Source organism: Diadema antillarum, unplaced genomic scaffold (genome assembly GCF_040938485.1).
Source record: "Diadema antillarum isolate AM-2024a unplaced genomic scaffold, OU_Dant_1.0 scf00000064, whole genome shotgun sequence".
In the NCBI taxonomy this organism is placed as follows: Eukaryota; Metazoa; Echinodermata; class Echinoidea; order Diadematoida; family Diadematidae; genus Diadema; species Diadema antillarum.
In genome coordinates this window covers 56,290-75,543 of record NW_027270953.1, presented here as the reverse complement: position 1 = coordinate 75,543, position 19,254 = coordinate 56,290, and the positions used below count along the sequence as shown (strand labels likewise).

The 19,254-nt window shown below is 37.6% G+C and overlaps 1 protein-coding gene across 1 annotated transcript in view; it reads right to left on the bottom strand.

The window, feature by feature from the left end:
* Positions 1 to 15,473: 15,473 nt before the first annotated feature.
* The window catches only part of LOC139716313 (uncharacterized), a 57,432-nt gene continuing 53,651 nt past the window's right edge, over positions 15,474 to 19,254 (bottom strand). Inside the window, exons 9-11 of the mRNA XM_071627873.1 lie at positions 18,786 to 19,034; positions 17,972 to 18,072; positions 15,474 to 16,662 (exon numbers count right to left, since the gene is read on the bottom strand). Coding sequence (XP_071483974.1) covers positions 16,636 to 16,662; positions 17,972 to 18,072; positions 18,786 to 19,034 — 377 coding nt within the window. The 3' untranslated portion in view covers positions 15,474 to 16,635. The remainder of the gene's footprint in view (positions 16,663 to 17,971; positions 18,073 to 18,785; positions 19,035 to 19,254) is intronic.

The window sequence follows — 19,254 nt, the reverse complement described above, 5'->3', positions numbered from 1 at the left end:
CTGTTGGTAACTTCACCTGTTGCACCAGCACTTCAAGTCTTGCTGACGTGAAAGTAAGAATGAAGCTGATGTTTTGCACAATTTACAATAAAGGGAGATGCAGTTAACTAGACATCTGAAGTCACAGTAGTGCACTAGTATGAGTGCAAGCAAATAGAAATCTGAAATTCAAGCTTGTAGGGAGAGTAAAAGTTATGCTCTGTGTGTCCTTACAGTCCCCAACGAAAGAAAAATGAGCTTCATCTTTTTTTTGCTGCAGGGTGAGAGAGCAGCTGATTGATGGGTTGAAAAACACTCTTTCAATTATTTTCTTGTGTATTTTTATGTTTGTATGTTTTTGTGGGCGTGTATCTGTGTGTGAGTGGGTGGGTAGTTGTGTAAACCAAAGAAATCCATATATCAGGTTGATTTATATTGTAAACCTCAAAAAGTCGATGTGCGGGTCTTGCTAGACATTTGTTGATTCCTTCTTTATACTTCAGAATAGATATTGTCAAAATTGGCTCTGCTTAAGCTGTGAGTTACAACTGTGCCAAATTGTCACATTAATCTAAAGTGGGTTGTTTGTGTATCAATGTCTCTAGATCTTGGACTACCCCCCCCCCCCCCCAATTAGATTACTACCAAATTTTAATGATCTGTTCCATGTGTCATTATTATCTTTTCCTGAAAATTTCATTTGAATCTGTTCATTTTTTTAATAGTTATTTTGCAAATAAACAGACAAACAAACCAACGCTGGCAAAATTATGACTTTTTTGAGGGAGGTACACACTGTATGTCCAAAAAAAAAATTACAACAGGACTCTCTGCAATGATAACTTTTAAAAAAAGTGAATAAACCCAAATACAATTTCAAAGTATGAAACTATAAGGTATTACCCACGTCTTGCAGAAAACCCCAGTGGTCAAAGAGAAATGAGGGTTTCTGTAGAGCACGTCAGGAATCCCTTTCCTTCAAGTTCTGTCCATTGTGTTCACACACAAATATGCAGTTCAAAGAACATCCAAGTGCTAAGCTTGGAAGATTCACATCCACGACATGCTTCACGATTCACATTTCTCTGTGACCACTTAGCCAAATTGAATGGGTTGTTTTTTAATTTTGCAAAATGTTGGTAAGATGTTCGATTTTTTGACCCTGAAATAGCATTCAGGCAGTTTAATTGTACTGGAAGCTATCAATGCAAACATCTGATTGTAATTTTGGGGGGACATACTGTTTGTAACTATAATAAGGACATGGCAATTAAATGTAGGACCATAACTGCCCCCCTGGAGATGATAGTATGCTGGCCCATAGCTGCAATGGGCCACAAACTCTCAAAATCAAGCAAATGTCCAACATTTATGGGATTTCTGGCCCATTTCCCTTTCAACCAACCAAAACCCAACCTTCCAAGACTTGTCACAGGTGCTCTATAGAAAGCTTCTGCTTCAGTTTGTTGAAAACTGTCCCTGTTGGGCACACAAATTTGTTTAATGACCCACTAGTCATAACCCATGGCATGGAATTGGCATGGAAGGGTCGAAATATTTGCATACTAGTTTATGCAATGTGATGCTGGTTTAAAACTAAAGATATAGAAATATTTTGTGTTCCAGACTTTCTCAGTGTAGCCTTACACTGTCAATAGTATTGTAATTTTAACAATGCTGTATATTCCAGGGAAATTTTATGAGGGAAAGACTATCAAGGTACATATTCATAGTTTTGTTTTTGTGTTTGTTTGTTTTTTCCTTAAATGAACAGTTTACCAGTATTGGTAGACCACAAATCTTCAGCCAAGCATTGTATATGTGGCTTAAAGTGCTGAGTAAATGAAGAAAATTCTTCATGTTCAAATGTTTTTGGTTTGGTGGTTGTTGTTGGAGGAGGGGTTGGGGCGTGGAAGAGCTTTCCAGATTTTTACTCTGTCTTGCATCTTGTAGATGTAATGATGTGAATTTAACTTATATCAAAGTGCAGTGAATAATGCGTTCCCTCATTAAGGAGTTCATTAAAAACTGCACAAAATTGTGAACTTTTTCATGGTATATGTAGCTATATCTGCTCGTCAAATTCTAGTTAGGTCAAGGACAAATATCAAACCACCATGACAGTTGATAACATGAGAAAACTACTTTTATGTCTTTTTAATTCACAGAGACGAGCAGTACAGTGAACCTGCAATGCTGCTGTAGCATCAACATTTTATCCATTTTCTCATGGCATTGCAAAACAAGTACAGCTTATTTTTTTTCCCCCCATGATGGTATCAGGGAACATCAGTTTATATTCGTCAACTTCTGATATTAAAGCTTTCGTTCAATAAAACCCAAAGCAGGAGCATATGTGATAAGCCCTTTCATTTTTATTTTTACGTTATATATATTTCCCCCCCCCCCCCCCCCCCCCCCCCCCCCCGGATTGATGCGCTTAGAAACATCAGTATTAAGCGCTATATAAATGTTATTCATTTATCATTCCCCATGTGTCAATATCCGTTAAATTTTTCATTCATTCATTCTTTGTTGTCGAGTACCATGTGAGTATATTGCATGTTTTTATCTCAGTGCTACATGTACTTGCATTGAGTTTTTGCATTATGTTTTGTCTTGTTCTATCCATGCTATCTATATGAACTGGACAGAGTAATAGGCTTTAAGCAGATGATATAACAATCTATCTCTGTCTTTTTCTCAGTCTATTTATCAATCTATCAATCAATCACTCACCACAGTGAATGAATGATATTTCTTTGTCTTTTATCCTGTCTCCCCAGGATTATTTTACGACAATGTATTACCACTGTCATCCCTGCATTAAGTCTAGTCAACAGACTGAAGAATTAGCTTTAACTGCAGCGATATTCAACTTCTGTGTTAGTATATGATTTAAAGCCAAAACATAGTTCTCAGAAGGGCTCAAAATTCATTTTCCACCATTTGGAATTCGCTTGCAATACATCGAAAGGGTCTACCAAGAAACTTGTCTGGCTGATTTGATTTGCCAGTATAATAAGTTGGGATATCAGAAGTATAGAATAATTTCGACCATATGCATATGGTTTTTATTCCTGAAGTGCCCTCTTTATTCAGTGTTGGGTGGGTAGAATGTTATGTAATGATCAATTGTTCCTGAGCAATTATGTTTTCAAACAAGCTGGGTGCGATTCCTTTAAGGGCATAAAATCAGTGTATAATGCTTTGGCTGGAGTTGTCGATTATCGATAATAAGATTACGAAAAAATATGTAGCAACCACGATCGGGTATGCTCTGAGACCATAAATATTGCTGGAGAACCTCTCTGGCTGATATTTTGCATTTTCATTGTTGTCTAACTGAAATCGTGTTATTTCACCATTATTCCACACACTTCTTATGCATACATTGTATGTGTACATTTTACAACAAAATGGACAGTTCTGCAGGCATACGAGATCTATGTTTTCATTTGAACGGACACCATTCATACTTTGATCTCATGTGCTTTCGTCTCGGCTGTCTCCGCTGTCACTCAAAATGTGGCTCTTATCTACGAGGTGTGAACTTGAAAACAGAGTACATTGCAAAAATGACTGACAGATGGTATAGTTTATATTGTTGATAGTTTGTGCTTATTGAAGCAGTAATTGTTGTGGAGGTATTGTCTCCGTATGCATCGAGGTAGTAAATTATAAATAAATCTCTCTTATTGTTTCCAATGGATCATTTTAGACAGAGACCATGGTACACTATTAAAAAAGTCTCTTATGGTCTCTTTGTTGTATTATTTTGTTAATAAAAAGTTATATTTACATCATGTGGCATTGTCACTTATTGTGTGTAATTGATTTAGTCCTGATATCTGCATGTATTAGCGCATTGAGGGCAAGTCCTGAGTATACTCGGGCAGGTGTCTTTGGGAAATGCATGTTGTAGCAAAATCTGCCCGTCCTCAACCTTTTGCACAAGCTTATTGACAATCACTGAACAATCAATGCCACACGTATTGTTCATCACATGCATTGCTCACAATATAAAACTAGAAAAGCACTCTGAGAGCGCAGACCTCCGCCAAGCATGCAAATCATATCCGTTAACTACTTTTTGAGTTATTTTGCACACGGACAAACTAACTAAGTAACGAACTAACTAACAAACAAACCAACGGTAACGAAAACATAACCTCCTCCCTTGGCGGAGGTAATGAGGGGATACATCATAGCTGATGTAATAATTGTTGACATAATTCTTATCACTTTCTCTATTTTTATTTTCATCTGCTGTAAAACTTGAAATTTGCATATGCATGGGATAATTTCCCAAAATTATAATGCACACAATAGTTATTGTCCAGGGGTAGGGGTATCAAAAGTTTATTTGATGAAAATCGGTTTTGAAATAGCTGAGATATCCAAAAACAAGGTGAAACACAGATATCCTAATAAAAGGCGTGGCCTGTTGCCTTTTACTATTATCACCTGTTTTTGATATCTCAGCCACTTGAAAACCAATTTTCATCAAATAAACGTTGAATCCTTCTTAAAATTACATGCTCTTTCATATTTCATAAGACGTTTCTCATTATCTCACTTAGGAATGTTAAAACCATGGAATCCCCACCTCAACCAGTACTGTACAGTCCCTTTAATATGTAGTTTAGTTTTCTGGGTGGGGATTTGGCTCCAAGTTCTGGGTATTATGCAAGTAAGAAGACCCCCCCCCCCCCCCCCCCCCCCCCCCCCCCCCCCCCCCCCCAAAAAAAAAAAAGAAAAAAAGAAAAAAAAAGGGGGATATAGGTTTGAGAAAAAAGAGAGCAAAACAAAGAAATGGACTGTTTTACATTCACACACATACTCTTGGAAAGATGGCAAAAATGAAATGCAGAGAAGAGATCTATAATATATGTGGCATGATCTGGGACTTTTTATTCCAAACAATATTCATCCATATTTATTATATACAGTCTTCGTCACAAACTAGCTTTCCACTGACATAGCAACCAGAAGAGCTTCTGCAATCTTGGGTACAGGATTCTATAAAAACTCTCATAAATTAGTTTAAAGACACAAATCAGTCATATTCACCATGACAATCATGAGTACTATTAATCTTAACCCAAAACGGTCAACATTATGTTGCACCACATGTACTACGATAACACAACACCTGTTACTGCTTCAACAATCCCCACAACAGTATACTGCTTCCTAACAGTTCTGTGGGGTAGATTATTCCTGTGACATGTCAAACTAACTTGAGGACCACCCTTTTTATAAGACAGATAATGAAGAAAAAATCAGTAAAGGAATCACCAATACCGGCAGCTGTGTTAATTCATCCTGGAATGAGATCTCAATGCCCCTAGCTGCTATGGACCATCCAGGTGAGATGTCATTTAACTTTAATAAGAGGCTACACAAATTCAACCCCCAACTCAAGACCTCTCGCCTTTGTTGGGGACAGAGGCCTTTTCGCAAGACTCCCATTGCACTGGTGGATTCTACACCACCACACAAACTTAATCAACCTGTATGGATGCAACAACTGCTGCAAATCCATATTTACATAACATTAAGCAGTTGGCACATGCTAGTGTATGCATACACTTCTTATCACTGTCCTCGCCAAGAGCACTTCAATTCTTTTGGTTAATGTTTGAAGAAAAAAAAATCTCTTTTTCCTGAGGAATGCCATAATAAAGGCAAAATGACAGATTTTAGCATTTCATTCCCAAAGAAAACAAAACAATTATGTATATATTTCTATTGATGTATATATCAAATAGCAAGAGAAATGTATGCATGAGAGTGACAGTGGAAGAATAATTTTGGAAGAGTAATTAAGTTTCTTCTTTGAAGTGTAATGCCACACCATGTTTACATTATGTAGCTGACTTAAAACAGAATGGTTGAATTCATGCCTGATTTCAATGCAGCCTCCTCCCTTCTGTTTGTACAGATTTTACTTCACTCATCCCAGCCAACATGCACGTGGGGTGGCGCTGCACTTCAGAACAGTTTGTGAGACTAAAAACAAGTTTCCAGCAACACCATGCGATACCTCTGTCACTTTCACTGCATTCAGACGTCATCCACAGTGATATATCTGAAGTAACTATGACTTTCTTAGGATTTGACACATTCTTGGTTGCCTGCTGAATGCATGTCAAGGTTTTTGTGTGATTAAAAAAAATGTATGTAAAGCACACACACTAAAAAAACAAAAAAAAGCAAATAAGCGATAACTCCCACCAGAAAAAGATGATCACAGTATTCCAGGTGAATGCTACATACGTGTACATTAACAGCACACAGTAATTGAATGACTGATTGTAGAATACATTCCTTCTCTCATAATTCCGTCAGATCAACTTCATAGTGAAGACAACAAAAATACAAGCTCTACCAGTTTATACAATACACGCATATTACACAGTCTGCTGGTAGTGACAACCAGAACCCATCAAACTGTGGTTCACAATGACGACTGACTGGTTTGCTGACATATTCAAATTCTATGCCCATCTTTTTCAGACCACAGAATATTTAGTGACTGCAAAATTGATTCCAAAGTATTGTAATAAATTGAGTATGAAATGTGGTACAGGTACCAAGTAGGTGAAAAAGCTTGTCACAAAGTCTTCAAAGGATCCAGAAGTTTGAATACATAAATGTAAGGAAGGCAGCCGAACAGAATACGATGTTCGACACAATTACTTTTAGCATTCCCAAGGTGACTTCAGTGAATACACTATACAACAGTTGCACTTAACTCTATCTCTTTGCTTCGCAAGAATTGGTCCAGAAACAATCTCAGAACGACACGATATCAACCTGCCATTGCAGAGAGTCCAACTCTCACTCCTAGTCCTAGAACTGTTTTCTGAAGATACTCCTGCTCTCCCGCTCAAGTTTGAATTCCTCCCACTCTACCTGTTAGGCTCCTGCTTAAAGGAATGGTATAGTAATGGTGGAGATAGGATTGGGCTTTTAACTTTTTGCGAGATACCCAAAAACCACATATGAAATAATACAGAGCATACCATCATAAGAGGAATTCAAAGTTTATTAGATGAAAATCGGTTTTAGAATGGCTAAGACATCCAAAAACAAAGTAAAACAAAGCAATGATAATAAAAGGTGGGTCTCACCCTTTATTCGTTTTGGATATCTTAGTCATTTCAAACCCATTTTTTTATCAAATAAATTTTGAATTCCTCTTATAACTATATGCGCTTTCATATTTCATAAGAGGTTTCTCATTACCTAAAAAATAAAAAATCATCAAAAAAGTTAGAAACCCGCATTCCCATCTCACCCAAGACTATACAGTCCCTTTAAGACGTAGTTTCTAATACATAAACTTTAACAGTCTCCCATTCAACTTTGATTTTGCCAAACAGATTCAACAATAAGGACAAGATAGCACCAGATATCATCTGCATAACCCCAGAGCAGCGCTTCTCAACTAGTGGGCCCTGCAGCTCTCACAGATGGGCCACGATGTTTCCGCAAAATGAAAATAAAGAAGATTTATACTCAATCTACACATGTAACTGGGTCTCTAAAAACTTTGCAGGAGCCAAAGTGGGCCTTGGATTAAAAAAGGTTGATAAGCGTGGCCCTAGAGATTGAAGGGCCCCTAAGTGGGCACTGGACCCCACAGCGAGGGGCACGACACTTTGCATGTGCCATAATTCGCCCCATCGGAGTCTCCGGTTTGCTAGGGGGTCAGATTTCAGAATCTCACATTTAATGGATGCTTAACCCGTTGAAGACTAGTCCCAAGTATACTCAAGCAGGTGTCTATGGGATATGTGTGTTATAGGAAAATCAGCTCATCCTCAACGGGGTTAAAGTTGGAGTCTCTGCCATCGGCGGCACAAACCAAATTTGAAAGCCACAGTGAATACTTCTAGATCATTTCGCACGAGCTTTGTATGTATGTACATATGATATCATCATTTATCATGATATCATCACATTTTTAGGGGGAAATAATGCACATCATCGCTATTTCTTGCAATAAATAAATCAGATGACTCGATGTTTACACTTGAACAGTTAAAACAAACATTACATGATTATATATGGCACCACACACATCAAACAAGGATATACAAACAAAAAAAATACTTCCAAGAAAAAACGAATTCTATTAACGGGCAACATTTCATGCTATCGTTAAATTATAGAAGGTCTTTCAAGCAGTAACTAGCATTCTTTTCCTACTATTTTGCCTATGGGTTGGGGGAACTTTTATGACAAACACTCCAGCAAACATGTTTGTTTGCGTAGGAGGTCTGTGTCATTTAAAAACAAAGAAAGAGCCGACATGGAAGTAGAGATAGTGTAAGGCCCTATCAACACAACACATCCGCTTCTCTTTCTCGTAATCATCTGCCTTGCAACCAAATTCCAGACACAGCTTGGAACAACAAATAATTACAAATTCTTGGCACAACCTCTTTAGGGCAAACATTAATTTCTACAGCGTCACATTAAATAATATTCTTTCTTTTGTCTTTTCTTTGCAATGATAGACATGAATAGGGGTATAAAATGCTCCTGAACTCCACATCCCCTCCCCAACCTCCACCACTGCCAAAATGCAGAACCGGTGGCTTATAAAACCTTTTGCTTGCACCATCTAAAATACTGTAAAACGAGGAATGTTCGCGTGCATTTTAATTTCGCGAATTTCGCGAACGCCAAGATTCGCGAAATTAAAATGCACGCGAAAATTCTTGTCTACACTACTAGTATATGCATTGAGTGCCAGTGGCATTTCGCGAAAATTTCATGCCCCCCAAAAAAGCCATCAGCTCCAATTCGCGAAAAATTCATGCCGCGAATATATCATGTTTTACAGTACAATGACAGACATGAAATGTATGACAATCTTTGTGAAGGGGCAAAGATTAACCCTTTCTGTGTCAGGGACTTTGGACAGTGTGTACAAGGCTATAAGGCTGTAAGTACCAATCGGCACAAAAAATGCGCAAAGAGAAACACGTTTGTGAATCACACCTTTTCATGCATTAAACAAGAAAGCATGTTTAAAAACCAATGATGTTTTTGACCACAACTACCTTTTATAAGCAAATATAAAGCTAGAAACATCATGGTTTCAAAATCATTTTTCTTGCCAGAAAATGTTGCTATAAACGCACCCTATGACAACCATGCTTGCACGTTCGACTGGTGTTGAAATTAACGAGGAACGTGTGCTTGCCGAATCACGTGTAGGGGTACGAACATCCACTGTGCTAACCGCCTCCGTACTCATTTATTTAATAGTGTCTATGGACAGTGGCATGACTGCAAAAATATATATATATATATGAAGAGTTTGTTCGCAAAAACCGATAAGTCCATTTTTGAAGATTTTGAAGTACGGTCTCTGTCATAAAGTACAAAATAATACCTTTTAAATGATACATTGGTCACTACATATAAAGGTACATTTTTGAAGTTATGGTCAAAAGAAGCAAAAATTTTCTTATTATTCTCTTTATTTTTCTTGACCTTTAATCGCAAATATCTCCATTTGGCAAATATGGACTTATCGGTTTTTGCGAACAAGCTCTACATATATATAAATTATATAAATAAACAAATAAAAAGAAGTGGCTTGGTTCAGTAGACAACGTGATTAAGCGAGAGAGCAATGGCATGCACGAATGCACACTCACGAGACATGAAACATCCTTGGTATATACAAATGGGCTTTTTTTGTTTGCATGTTGTATGTACGTCCGTGTTTGTGTGGGAGGGGGTGTTGTTTGTTTGTTTGTTTTTTCTTCTTCCTTTTTAGGGGAGGGTCTTTTTTTATGACAGACCCAGTACTGATTAACCGTCCTTTTAAAAATGTTTAGTCATGTCTGTGGTGATACAGAATGATAGCCTGTTCCTAGCACTCTGCCTACAAGACCGTGTCCCTATAGAACATCAGCTGTCTGTCAATAACCGAGGCCAATATCTTATTTCCTTGTTTATGTGTTGTTTTTAAACAATAAATTCATTGTTCTTTTCCCTCTCTATCCATGACTAGATATCAATATACAAGTACATCAGCCTTAGTTTAATGTTTGTGTCGGAAGCAGAATATTCATGTTCTCCTATCTGCCTTACATGCCAAATGAAAGAACGGTTATGAGAATAAGCCAGTTCGGAGTTAGCTCATGAGCACATTGGTATGAATGACCTTCCTTTTTCTCAGTCAGTTAGGGGCACTGCACTCGTTTTCAGTGCATAAGCTTTACGTAACAATTTATGGGATTCATCAATCCTGTTCAAACAAAGAATGAACTTGTGTAGACCAGATGGCCAGAATGATCGTCAGATACAATGTAACACTTGGAAAAGCATCCATTTCATTACTTTTTGACTGAATGTATCAACAATCTCTTTCTATTGATATTGCCAAATACCAATTTTCTGTCAGGTGGATGTGCTAGCAAGCACCATTTATAAGGATTGCATAAATAATTATTCTATCACAAATGCTTATCTCAGTGAATTTAAACACCAACACACCTGTTGGTACGAATGACCTTTTTCTGCTCATGCGCAAAGTGGAACTGCAAACTGGCTTATTAGAGAGGGGCAAACATGATGTGGCAAGAAGAAAGAGAAGGGAAGGAGAAGAATCAGAAGAAAAGATGTCAGAGAGGAGGATCTCGAGGAGGAGGAGGAGGAGGAGGAGGGAAGGAGTGAAGAACTACAATGTACCTTCAATGATTACATTGCATAAAATTTTGCACAAGGGGTCATTATGTAAAGAAAACATACATTTTGTTAGCACCACCACAAGTAGTGCAAAGATGGACACTGATAGAGAAAAGACAGACAGGCAGACAGACAGACACACAGACAGAAAAAAAGAAAGACAGACAGAGAGACAGAGAGACATACATTGTGTAGACAGACACGCACACAGAGACAGAGAGATAGACAGACAGACAGATAGACAGGGTCAGAAAGAGGCGAGGAGAAACCGGCATTAATAAATAGTACACATTTATGGAATGCACTTCATGCGCAAAGAATCCCATATCAGACTGTGTCCATACACAGGATTCATACAGTATTGTTTCTTTTGGGAGTGGGGTTTCTTCATTTTCATAGTCATGGAATGACCAAACTTATCATTGTGCTAAATCTTTTGGGGTACTTTTTCCATCTCATTCTTGCTGCTTTTCTACAAGTCATTACTTTAAATTGTTCAATTGATTTTGTCATACACATTGTATTTCCCATGATCAAACCATTAAAATGGCTACTGAGGCTGATGTGTGATGTGAACACAAGATCATGTGACTATTATTTTGACCATTCAATGTTTTGGTCATAGAAAGACACTTTGCTCAGGTGGTCTGTGGTAAATACTAAAAGACAGCACCATTTCTGGTAAATAAACACAACTAAATCTGAACGAAATTATGACGTAGTGGAATCTGCATCAGTCAAAAGTCAAACTACGACTGCACCTGATTTCATTTCTTTTTTTCAAAAGACACTACGATACATTTGTAAATTACAGCACCACACAGCAGTATCTAGAATACATGGGACTACAGTAGTCATGATCTTCCAGTCAATTGACTGATACAAAAATTACAGCAATGCTCTGTTGAAGAAGCAAATATATACACATTACAATCAAGCTACAAAAGCATCATTCCCAAACAAGGAACATATAAAAACATTCTGCAAATATACAATACACATATATTTCTGTGTGTATATAATATATAAAACATATCTCTGATATATTACATCAACTCATTAGAATGGAATGCTAAGAAAAAATACATAAGGATAGTGAAAGCCATTATCTTGAACTAGGAACTACAACCCCCTACCCAACACCCAACCCCCAACTCTCCCAGCCCCCCCCCCCCCCCCCCCCCCCCTTAAAAAACACTCAAAAAAAAAACCCCCAGAAATGGTCAAAAAATGAATGTGAATATGAACTTTTGTATTTAAAAAAAAACTAAAACAAACAAAGAAGACACTGCAAATGATAACATCCATGGTAATTCACCATTAACAATTTCTGACAGAGATTACAGCAAGGTGTGTAATTTCTCTCTACAATGGATGGTTTTCTTAAACCAGTTCAATACTAGTGTAGCCTGGGTATACAGTGCTGCATGGGTTGTGGTGGCACAGCCACTAGGCCTTCCAGATACACGCAAGCACAATGTATTACTGCATTCTATCATTCATTTCTATAATAAAGCAAAGCAAAAACTTGGACCAACAGAACGGCTTTCTTCCATCGACACATCCTGCCATTTCATGATAAGAAGAAAACCAATAACATGCCTGGTTAATGATTGGGCAAAGCCAGGGGAGCTTTTACAACAAAAAGCATAAAATTCTACATTTTAAGTTTGTGTGTCCCTTTGCAACTCTAAAAATCATACTTCTTTTTAAGCTGGTATATTGCAGAGGTACGTATTTCAGACCTTTCCTCCAAACAATGAAACTGGAAACTTCCTTAAAGGACAAGTTCACCTTTATAAACATAAGGATTGAGAGAATGTAGCAATATTAGTAGAACACATCATTGAAAGTTTGAGGAAAATCAGACGATCCGTTCAAAAGTTATGAATTTTTAAAATTTTTGTGCAGTAACCGCTGGACGAGAAGACTACTGCAGTGTATGAATAACTTGCGTACAACAATATAAGGAAAATATAAAGAGAATTTCACAAAATTCCATCTTTTGAAAAAAGTACACATTCCCCTGACTCGTTACCGACAAATGTTATGGGCAATATTATTCCCCCTGCCTTTAGAAAGAGGCAAGTCAAGAGCTCTTTTATTATGCGAAAAAAGTGAAAATATGTTGAATTTTCTTTTACATTTTCTTTATACTGTTGTACGCATATGACTCACAAGCTGTAGTAGTCTCCTCATCCAGCAATTCCAACACAAAAATTTTAAAAATTCATAACTTTTGCATCGATTGTCCAATTTTCCTCAAACTTTCACTGATGTGTTCTACTAATAGTGTTGCATTCTCTCAATCCTTATGTTTATGAAGGTGAACTTGTCCTTTAAGATAGGGGGAGGGGGGGGGGAATAATACTACAAATTTCAAGTGACTTTTAGTATTCAGACAAAAAACAAACAAACAAAAAGTTATTCTCAGTACAAAAGGGAGCATATTATTGAGTGGCATGGGCTTAGGTTTTTCATTATTTTAGGTGTATTGCCATAAGATTTCAGACATGATGTTGAGATACACTATTTTTCAACCATGCAAAATTTTGTGATGTTTGCAAAAGGATAAATGACCTTTAATCTTGTAAGATGGATCTACTCTTGACTTTGAGATGCAGAGAGGATATAATATCTAGAAGGAAGAGGAGAGAGGAAGATGATACCATGAATGGTATGCAAAAATTGACTACAAGATGGACAATACTGTGCTGCAGAAAAACAGTACAGCCATTCAAATCAACAAAATAACCTTACATAATAATAATAATAATAATGATAATAATAATATGAAATAGTGATTGCACGAAAAGTCAAGGATGATAGCATTCAGGCCACCGCATACAAAGAAAAAGGCAAAGTAAAAGTAACTATTCATTGGGGAAACCACACATGCCCTAGAGGGTAACTTGACTATAAAGCTCTAAGCTTATATGGTAAACCAAGGTTCTTGAATAAAGATGGATCAGGAAGAAGAGGACAGTGTACTGCTTAAACACATTTTATATACCTTTTAAAGGGATAGTACAGTATTGGTGGAGATGAAAATTGGGCTTTAACTTTTTTGCGAGATAGCAAGAAAACACTTATGAAATAGTACAGATCATACCATCTTAAGAGGAATTCAAAGTTTATTTCATGAAAATCGGTTTTGGAATAGCTGAAACATCCAAAAACAAAGTAAAACAAAATGATCATAATAAAATGTGGGTCCCACACTTTATTAGGATCACTCTGTTTTGGATATCTCAGCTATTTCAAAATCAATTTTCATCAAATAAATGTTGAAATCTTCATGGAATTACATGCTTTTTCATATTTCATAAGAGGTTTCTCACTATCTCACCAAAAAATGATAAAAACCTGAAGTTAAGTCTCAACCAAAACTGTACGATCCCTTTAACTCCATGAATCAAACATAAAGAAACCCAATTTTCCTTCACATGCAGGAAGCATGACGAAGTCATAGACATTTTCGCGAGATGTTGTTTTCGCAAATCGACACCGACGCTTACGTTAATGCTCTATTAACAAAGCACATGGAGACATTTTCGTGTGTTGTAAATTCGCGATCCACCTGTGATTTGCAAAATTCGCAAAAATTAAATCCTCGCGAAAATAACAGCTTATACAGTATTAGCATATGGTTGCTGTCATACTTGTTTGTTTGTTTGTTAGGTATTCCCTTTCTTTAGGCTTTTCTTGTGCTGAGAAAGAAGGGGGTATACATGTGCTTCTAGGAAATGAGTGGGGAAACAAGAGTATGTTGCATATCATAATATTTCTTTCTCTTTTCCTTACCAAATACGGTGTATCTTAATCAAATTTACCAGCTTAAACTGAAAACATGGACAAACGAACCAGGAATAGCATAAATCATTGATCACAACAAAGCTGTGACCTTCTTCCAATCTCTCAACTTTCCTCTTTTATAAAACATTTATCCCACATCTCCATCCTACCCCCCCCCCCCCCAAATGGTCATACATAAGCAGTTTGAAGCAATAATGTTACATGATCTCCCTTTTATCATGCCTGAGCTGTGAGTGAGGGAATTTTAAGAAGTAACGATCAAGTAGGATATTTTGCTGTAATCTTTCACACTGTGATAGATTACAGAACTTGTTCCTATAGAGATGCCTTTCGGGTAAACTCTGGAAATTCTTCTGCGTGAGATCATGACTTACACTATCACTTCTGCCTGTCCAACAACCACACATTTACCTTTGAAAAGCGCTATGGAACCAATTTGTGTAAGAGCACTGTGTAAATGAATATATCATACTATCAGTCTTATCGTCGTCGTTGTCGTTGTCATCGTCGTCATCATGACCACTATCATTTTCATCATCATGTATGAGGGAAGCTATACTGTATATTGATGAGTTTGTCTTCACAACATAAATGCAGCATGACATTCTAATGAGAAAAGGCAATGTGATAAAAAAAAAGAATAATGATAAATAATATCAAACAAAATCACCATGATCTCAAGCAGTACTGAGCAGTAGGAATACACACATGAAATTCATTACAATTTAGAATGATATAAATCTACAGCTCTGTCACAAATCCTTGTGCCAGACATCAATTCTGCAAGCAGTCTGCAAAAATGTTGCCAAAATTACAAAAATTAGGTGAATACACACTTTCTCATCCTATGAGCAGGTTGAATTGTATGCACAGTAGAATATCTCAAGTTTTTCAGAATACCTACTGTTCACATTAATACCAATGTAATTATCACTCTTTCAATCTAACTTGGACACATTTTTCTCGCCTGCTTTTTAAAGGACCTATTTAAATGAACATGTCTGATCTCAGTTTGCTTTCACTATGCATCCAAGTTCCAAGTTCATATCTGGTACTTGCTGCTACTTTTGAATACACACATCTACTTGCACTTTAAGGGAGACAAAATGACTGAACCAATTGCAATTGCACTAGATATAATCAAAGAAAAAAAAAATCAGTACTTTACAGTTTTTAACTTGATACTGCCTATAGCATTGCTTTTGACAACACATCTTCTATTTCATTTCATCATATCTCTGATATTTCACAGTACCAGCATGCCATGATAGACACAACTAGTAAAAAAAGAAGAAAAAGAGAGAGAATAATAGCACACTGCATGTCGCATGTGCACAACCACAGAATACAGCACAGGGAATGCTCAAAGAATTAGCCATAGGTACAATGTACCTCTGCCTCCTCACATGATTGGTGAACTTGATGTTTGGGTTGATGAGGGACGAATTGCACCAACAAGATGGTCAAATCACTGGCACTTTGATAAAGATATAGCAGGCAAAAAACAAATCTCAGATTGCTTCTAAAACCTGCACATTCACCACAAGTTTCTCGCACCAAGAAATGAAGGAGACACAGTACTCTTAGAACACTATTTCTCTGACAAATCAAGCATTATACCAAAAGGCGCTTCGCCACAGGACATGAAATCCACACGCAGTGGTGGTAATTATCACCCGAGGATCTTAATCACGTGATGCAGGGCATACCGTCCAGGAATGCTGGCGCTTCGCGACATGGGTGCTGCGACAAATCGGGCCCAGCATCTTGCACAAATGACACCACTCGCTGTCCAAAGGTTGACTCCTGGACACGCCCCTCCAGTATCGCTCATCTGGACGCGCAGCAGAACATTTCTATTATCTGAATCTGGCTAGCCGTTCCCACTACTATTGGCGAGTGGCGAGAAGAGTCGGGGGCATGCGTAAGGCATTACCAACTGTAGTCTTGGGGCAGCTAGCGTTCTACCCTTCAAAAAAACTGTACGGCCAGATCAAGCATGAGCCAGAGAAAACTTGAGAAATCCCCCATTGTGGCACAGGATTGTCAGATTATCTAAACAGTGTTGTTTTGATAACTTCCGTTGCTTGTCCCGAATTCCCACACAAGCCTGATCCAAGATCACAACGATGTTGTCGGTACACCATTCTGAAACAAAAATTATGTAAATGTCACAACTCTTCAATCTATTCTATTTTCTTTTTGGCTGATAGTGCAATGGTTTGGTAAGTGTTGTCAGGAGAATATATGAAACATGATAGTCAGTGATTCAATGTATAGTTACACAGCAATCAATGCAAATGCTTAGCATTTTCATGTTCAGTTTATAGTTTAACTGCACTAAAATTGCAGTTGCATTTACTCTTTATATAAAACTCATCTTTCAAAACATCTATTTCAGTCTTGTACAAATGCATCTAATCACTACATCATAATAACAAACAGACTTTTTAACAGTTTCACAACTCAAAATAAGTACTGTAATGCCTTGATCATAAGTGACCCGCTACAACAAAAGGATCCTAAAGTCGCTGACGGCTGAGCCGAGAAAATTGAGTTTGAAGTCACACCATCAAACTTGGTCAAAACAATCGTATTTCTGTTTTTGGCATATACTTTTGTTGTCTAATGTTTTGTTTATCATCTGCCGAAATTTCAAAGCTAAATGATCAAAGGAAAGGCAAGAAATCAGCATTTTTCTGGGCCATGATTTTCTGACTTAAGTAACAGGAACGTGTCCGAAGATTTGGATTTAGCGCCGCAGCTAGACTACGCTCCTAGCAACGAGGGAGTGATCTTATTGGTCAGTGCGTGGCATCCTGATTACTGATTGGTCGTGCGTAGACCGCTGGCACTAAGCTTGAATGAACATCGCAGAGGTCGCTAGGAGCATAAAGAGGTGAAAACTGTCTCGCCTCCCCTTGATCATGATAGCGTCGGAAGGAAAACTTTGAAGGCGTTTTACTCAAAACTCTGATTTCCACAACCACTTGACATGCGCTAATAAAATCATCGATATCTCCGGAACCGAGTACATTTATGAGTTGTACTATATATGAAATTAAAGAAGAAGAGTAAAGAAATAATGTCATGCCACTTTCAGAAAATTGTCCTCCCCGACTTTCGGATCCTTTTGTTGTAACTGGTCACATATCGGTTATTGATCCCAATAACTGTGGTATGATGTGATAAAACAGAGGCAACTGTTGGTTTGACTGTGAGCTGGTTTCTGGTTTACTTCTACAGTGTACCTTTGCCCAAAATAATTTCATACTGAATCATTCATTAGGCCTTGCTCACTGTTTCTCGTAATATTGAACAAAACAAAATGAGAAATGATTGCTCATTATCTTCAACTGACTCAGTACAAGGTGGTTCATAAAAAATGCAAGCAATACTGAATGGTTTGAAGGCCAGCCCACTGTCTAGAAAGAGAGATTGGTGAAAGCCCGCTTACAATTTCATGCGTCGATGTCAACTCCAGCTGTTCGAGAGCCTCTTGCGACAGTCTTTGGATCTCTTCCAACTCTAATTTCAGCTGGGCCTCATCGTCTGCATCTGTGATCATCAAGACAAAAAAAAATAATCACCGCAATGCACTGCTACATGCCAAGGCCATTCCCCATCTTGCCTCAATAAGATACTGTAAAGGCTGTTAATTTCATGTACAGGTATTTCCGTGAATGAGGAGGTCATTAAAAACAGTTTCGCAAGATGTTGTTTTTGCGATTTTGACACCGAGCCTATCGTAAGTGCACTAAATGCTTGTCTGTTCACAACATTTTCATCGGTTCTCATATATGTGGCTCAAATGTAATTCACAAAATTCATGAAAAATTACATAGGGCTGATTAAATTTAAAAAAAAAAAATCTTGAAATAAGAAGAGAATGAACATAAATTTGACAATTTGAGACAGACACAATGAATGTGTTGCCAGTCTAAGGAATAGAAATACACTGAAATATTCGGAGGTTTCTGCAAATTTTGCAACTAAATCAAGACACTGACATAATGGCCAAAATACAGCTCAAATGAAGGTGAATTTTTCATCTATCCAGTGAAATACTAGCAGAAATGATAAAAAATCATTATACAGTAGTAATAGTCACGGAATTGAACCCCACTGGAGTATGTATGCTCACATTTTTTTTTTTTTTTTTCATCATGGCTATTATTCAAAACACTGAATATTTGGTGCTTACTTACATCGATGAAGAGTAATTTGTCAATCGGGACACCATAATTTTTCTAAAACTAAAGACAACTCACTGTTGTTTGTTGATGGAGAAACACCCTCCGGAACATCAGAAGGTCCTTCCATCGTAGGGTCACCATCTTCCCCTTCCTCTTCCTCCTCCTCCTCCTCCTCTTCCTCCTCCACCTCGTCCTCCTCAGGATCAAAAGCTGGGTTGGTGATGCCCTTCATACCATCACCTCTTGCCCCCGTCTCCCTGGCCTCTTCTCCTATTTCAATGTCAAAGGACCCTCTGGGTGGGTGACCCGACACCTGAGTTGTACCTGTGCCACACAGATCAAGTCAGCTGTAATCACATGCCATGCTAAATCTAATGATATAAATGCAGTCATTACCTATTCACTGACAACATGGTCAAGCTCACTTGCAGTGGTAGAAGGAAATATTACACAATTCACCGTCAGAACATCAGCATCTGATTGGTTCACTAATGAATAACAAAATCTTCTCTTGGCTCTGTGGAAGATACAGTGTAAATTAGGT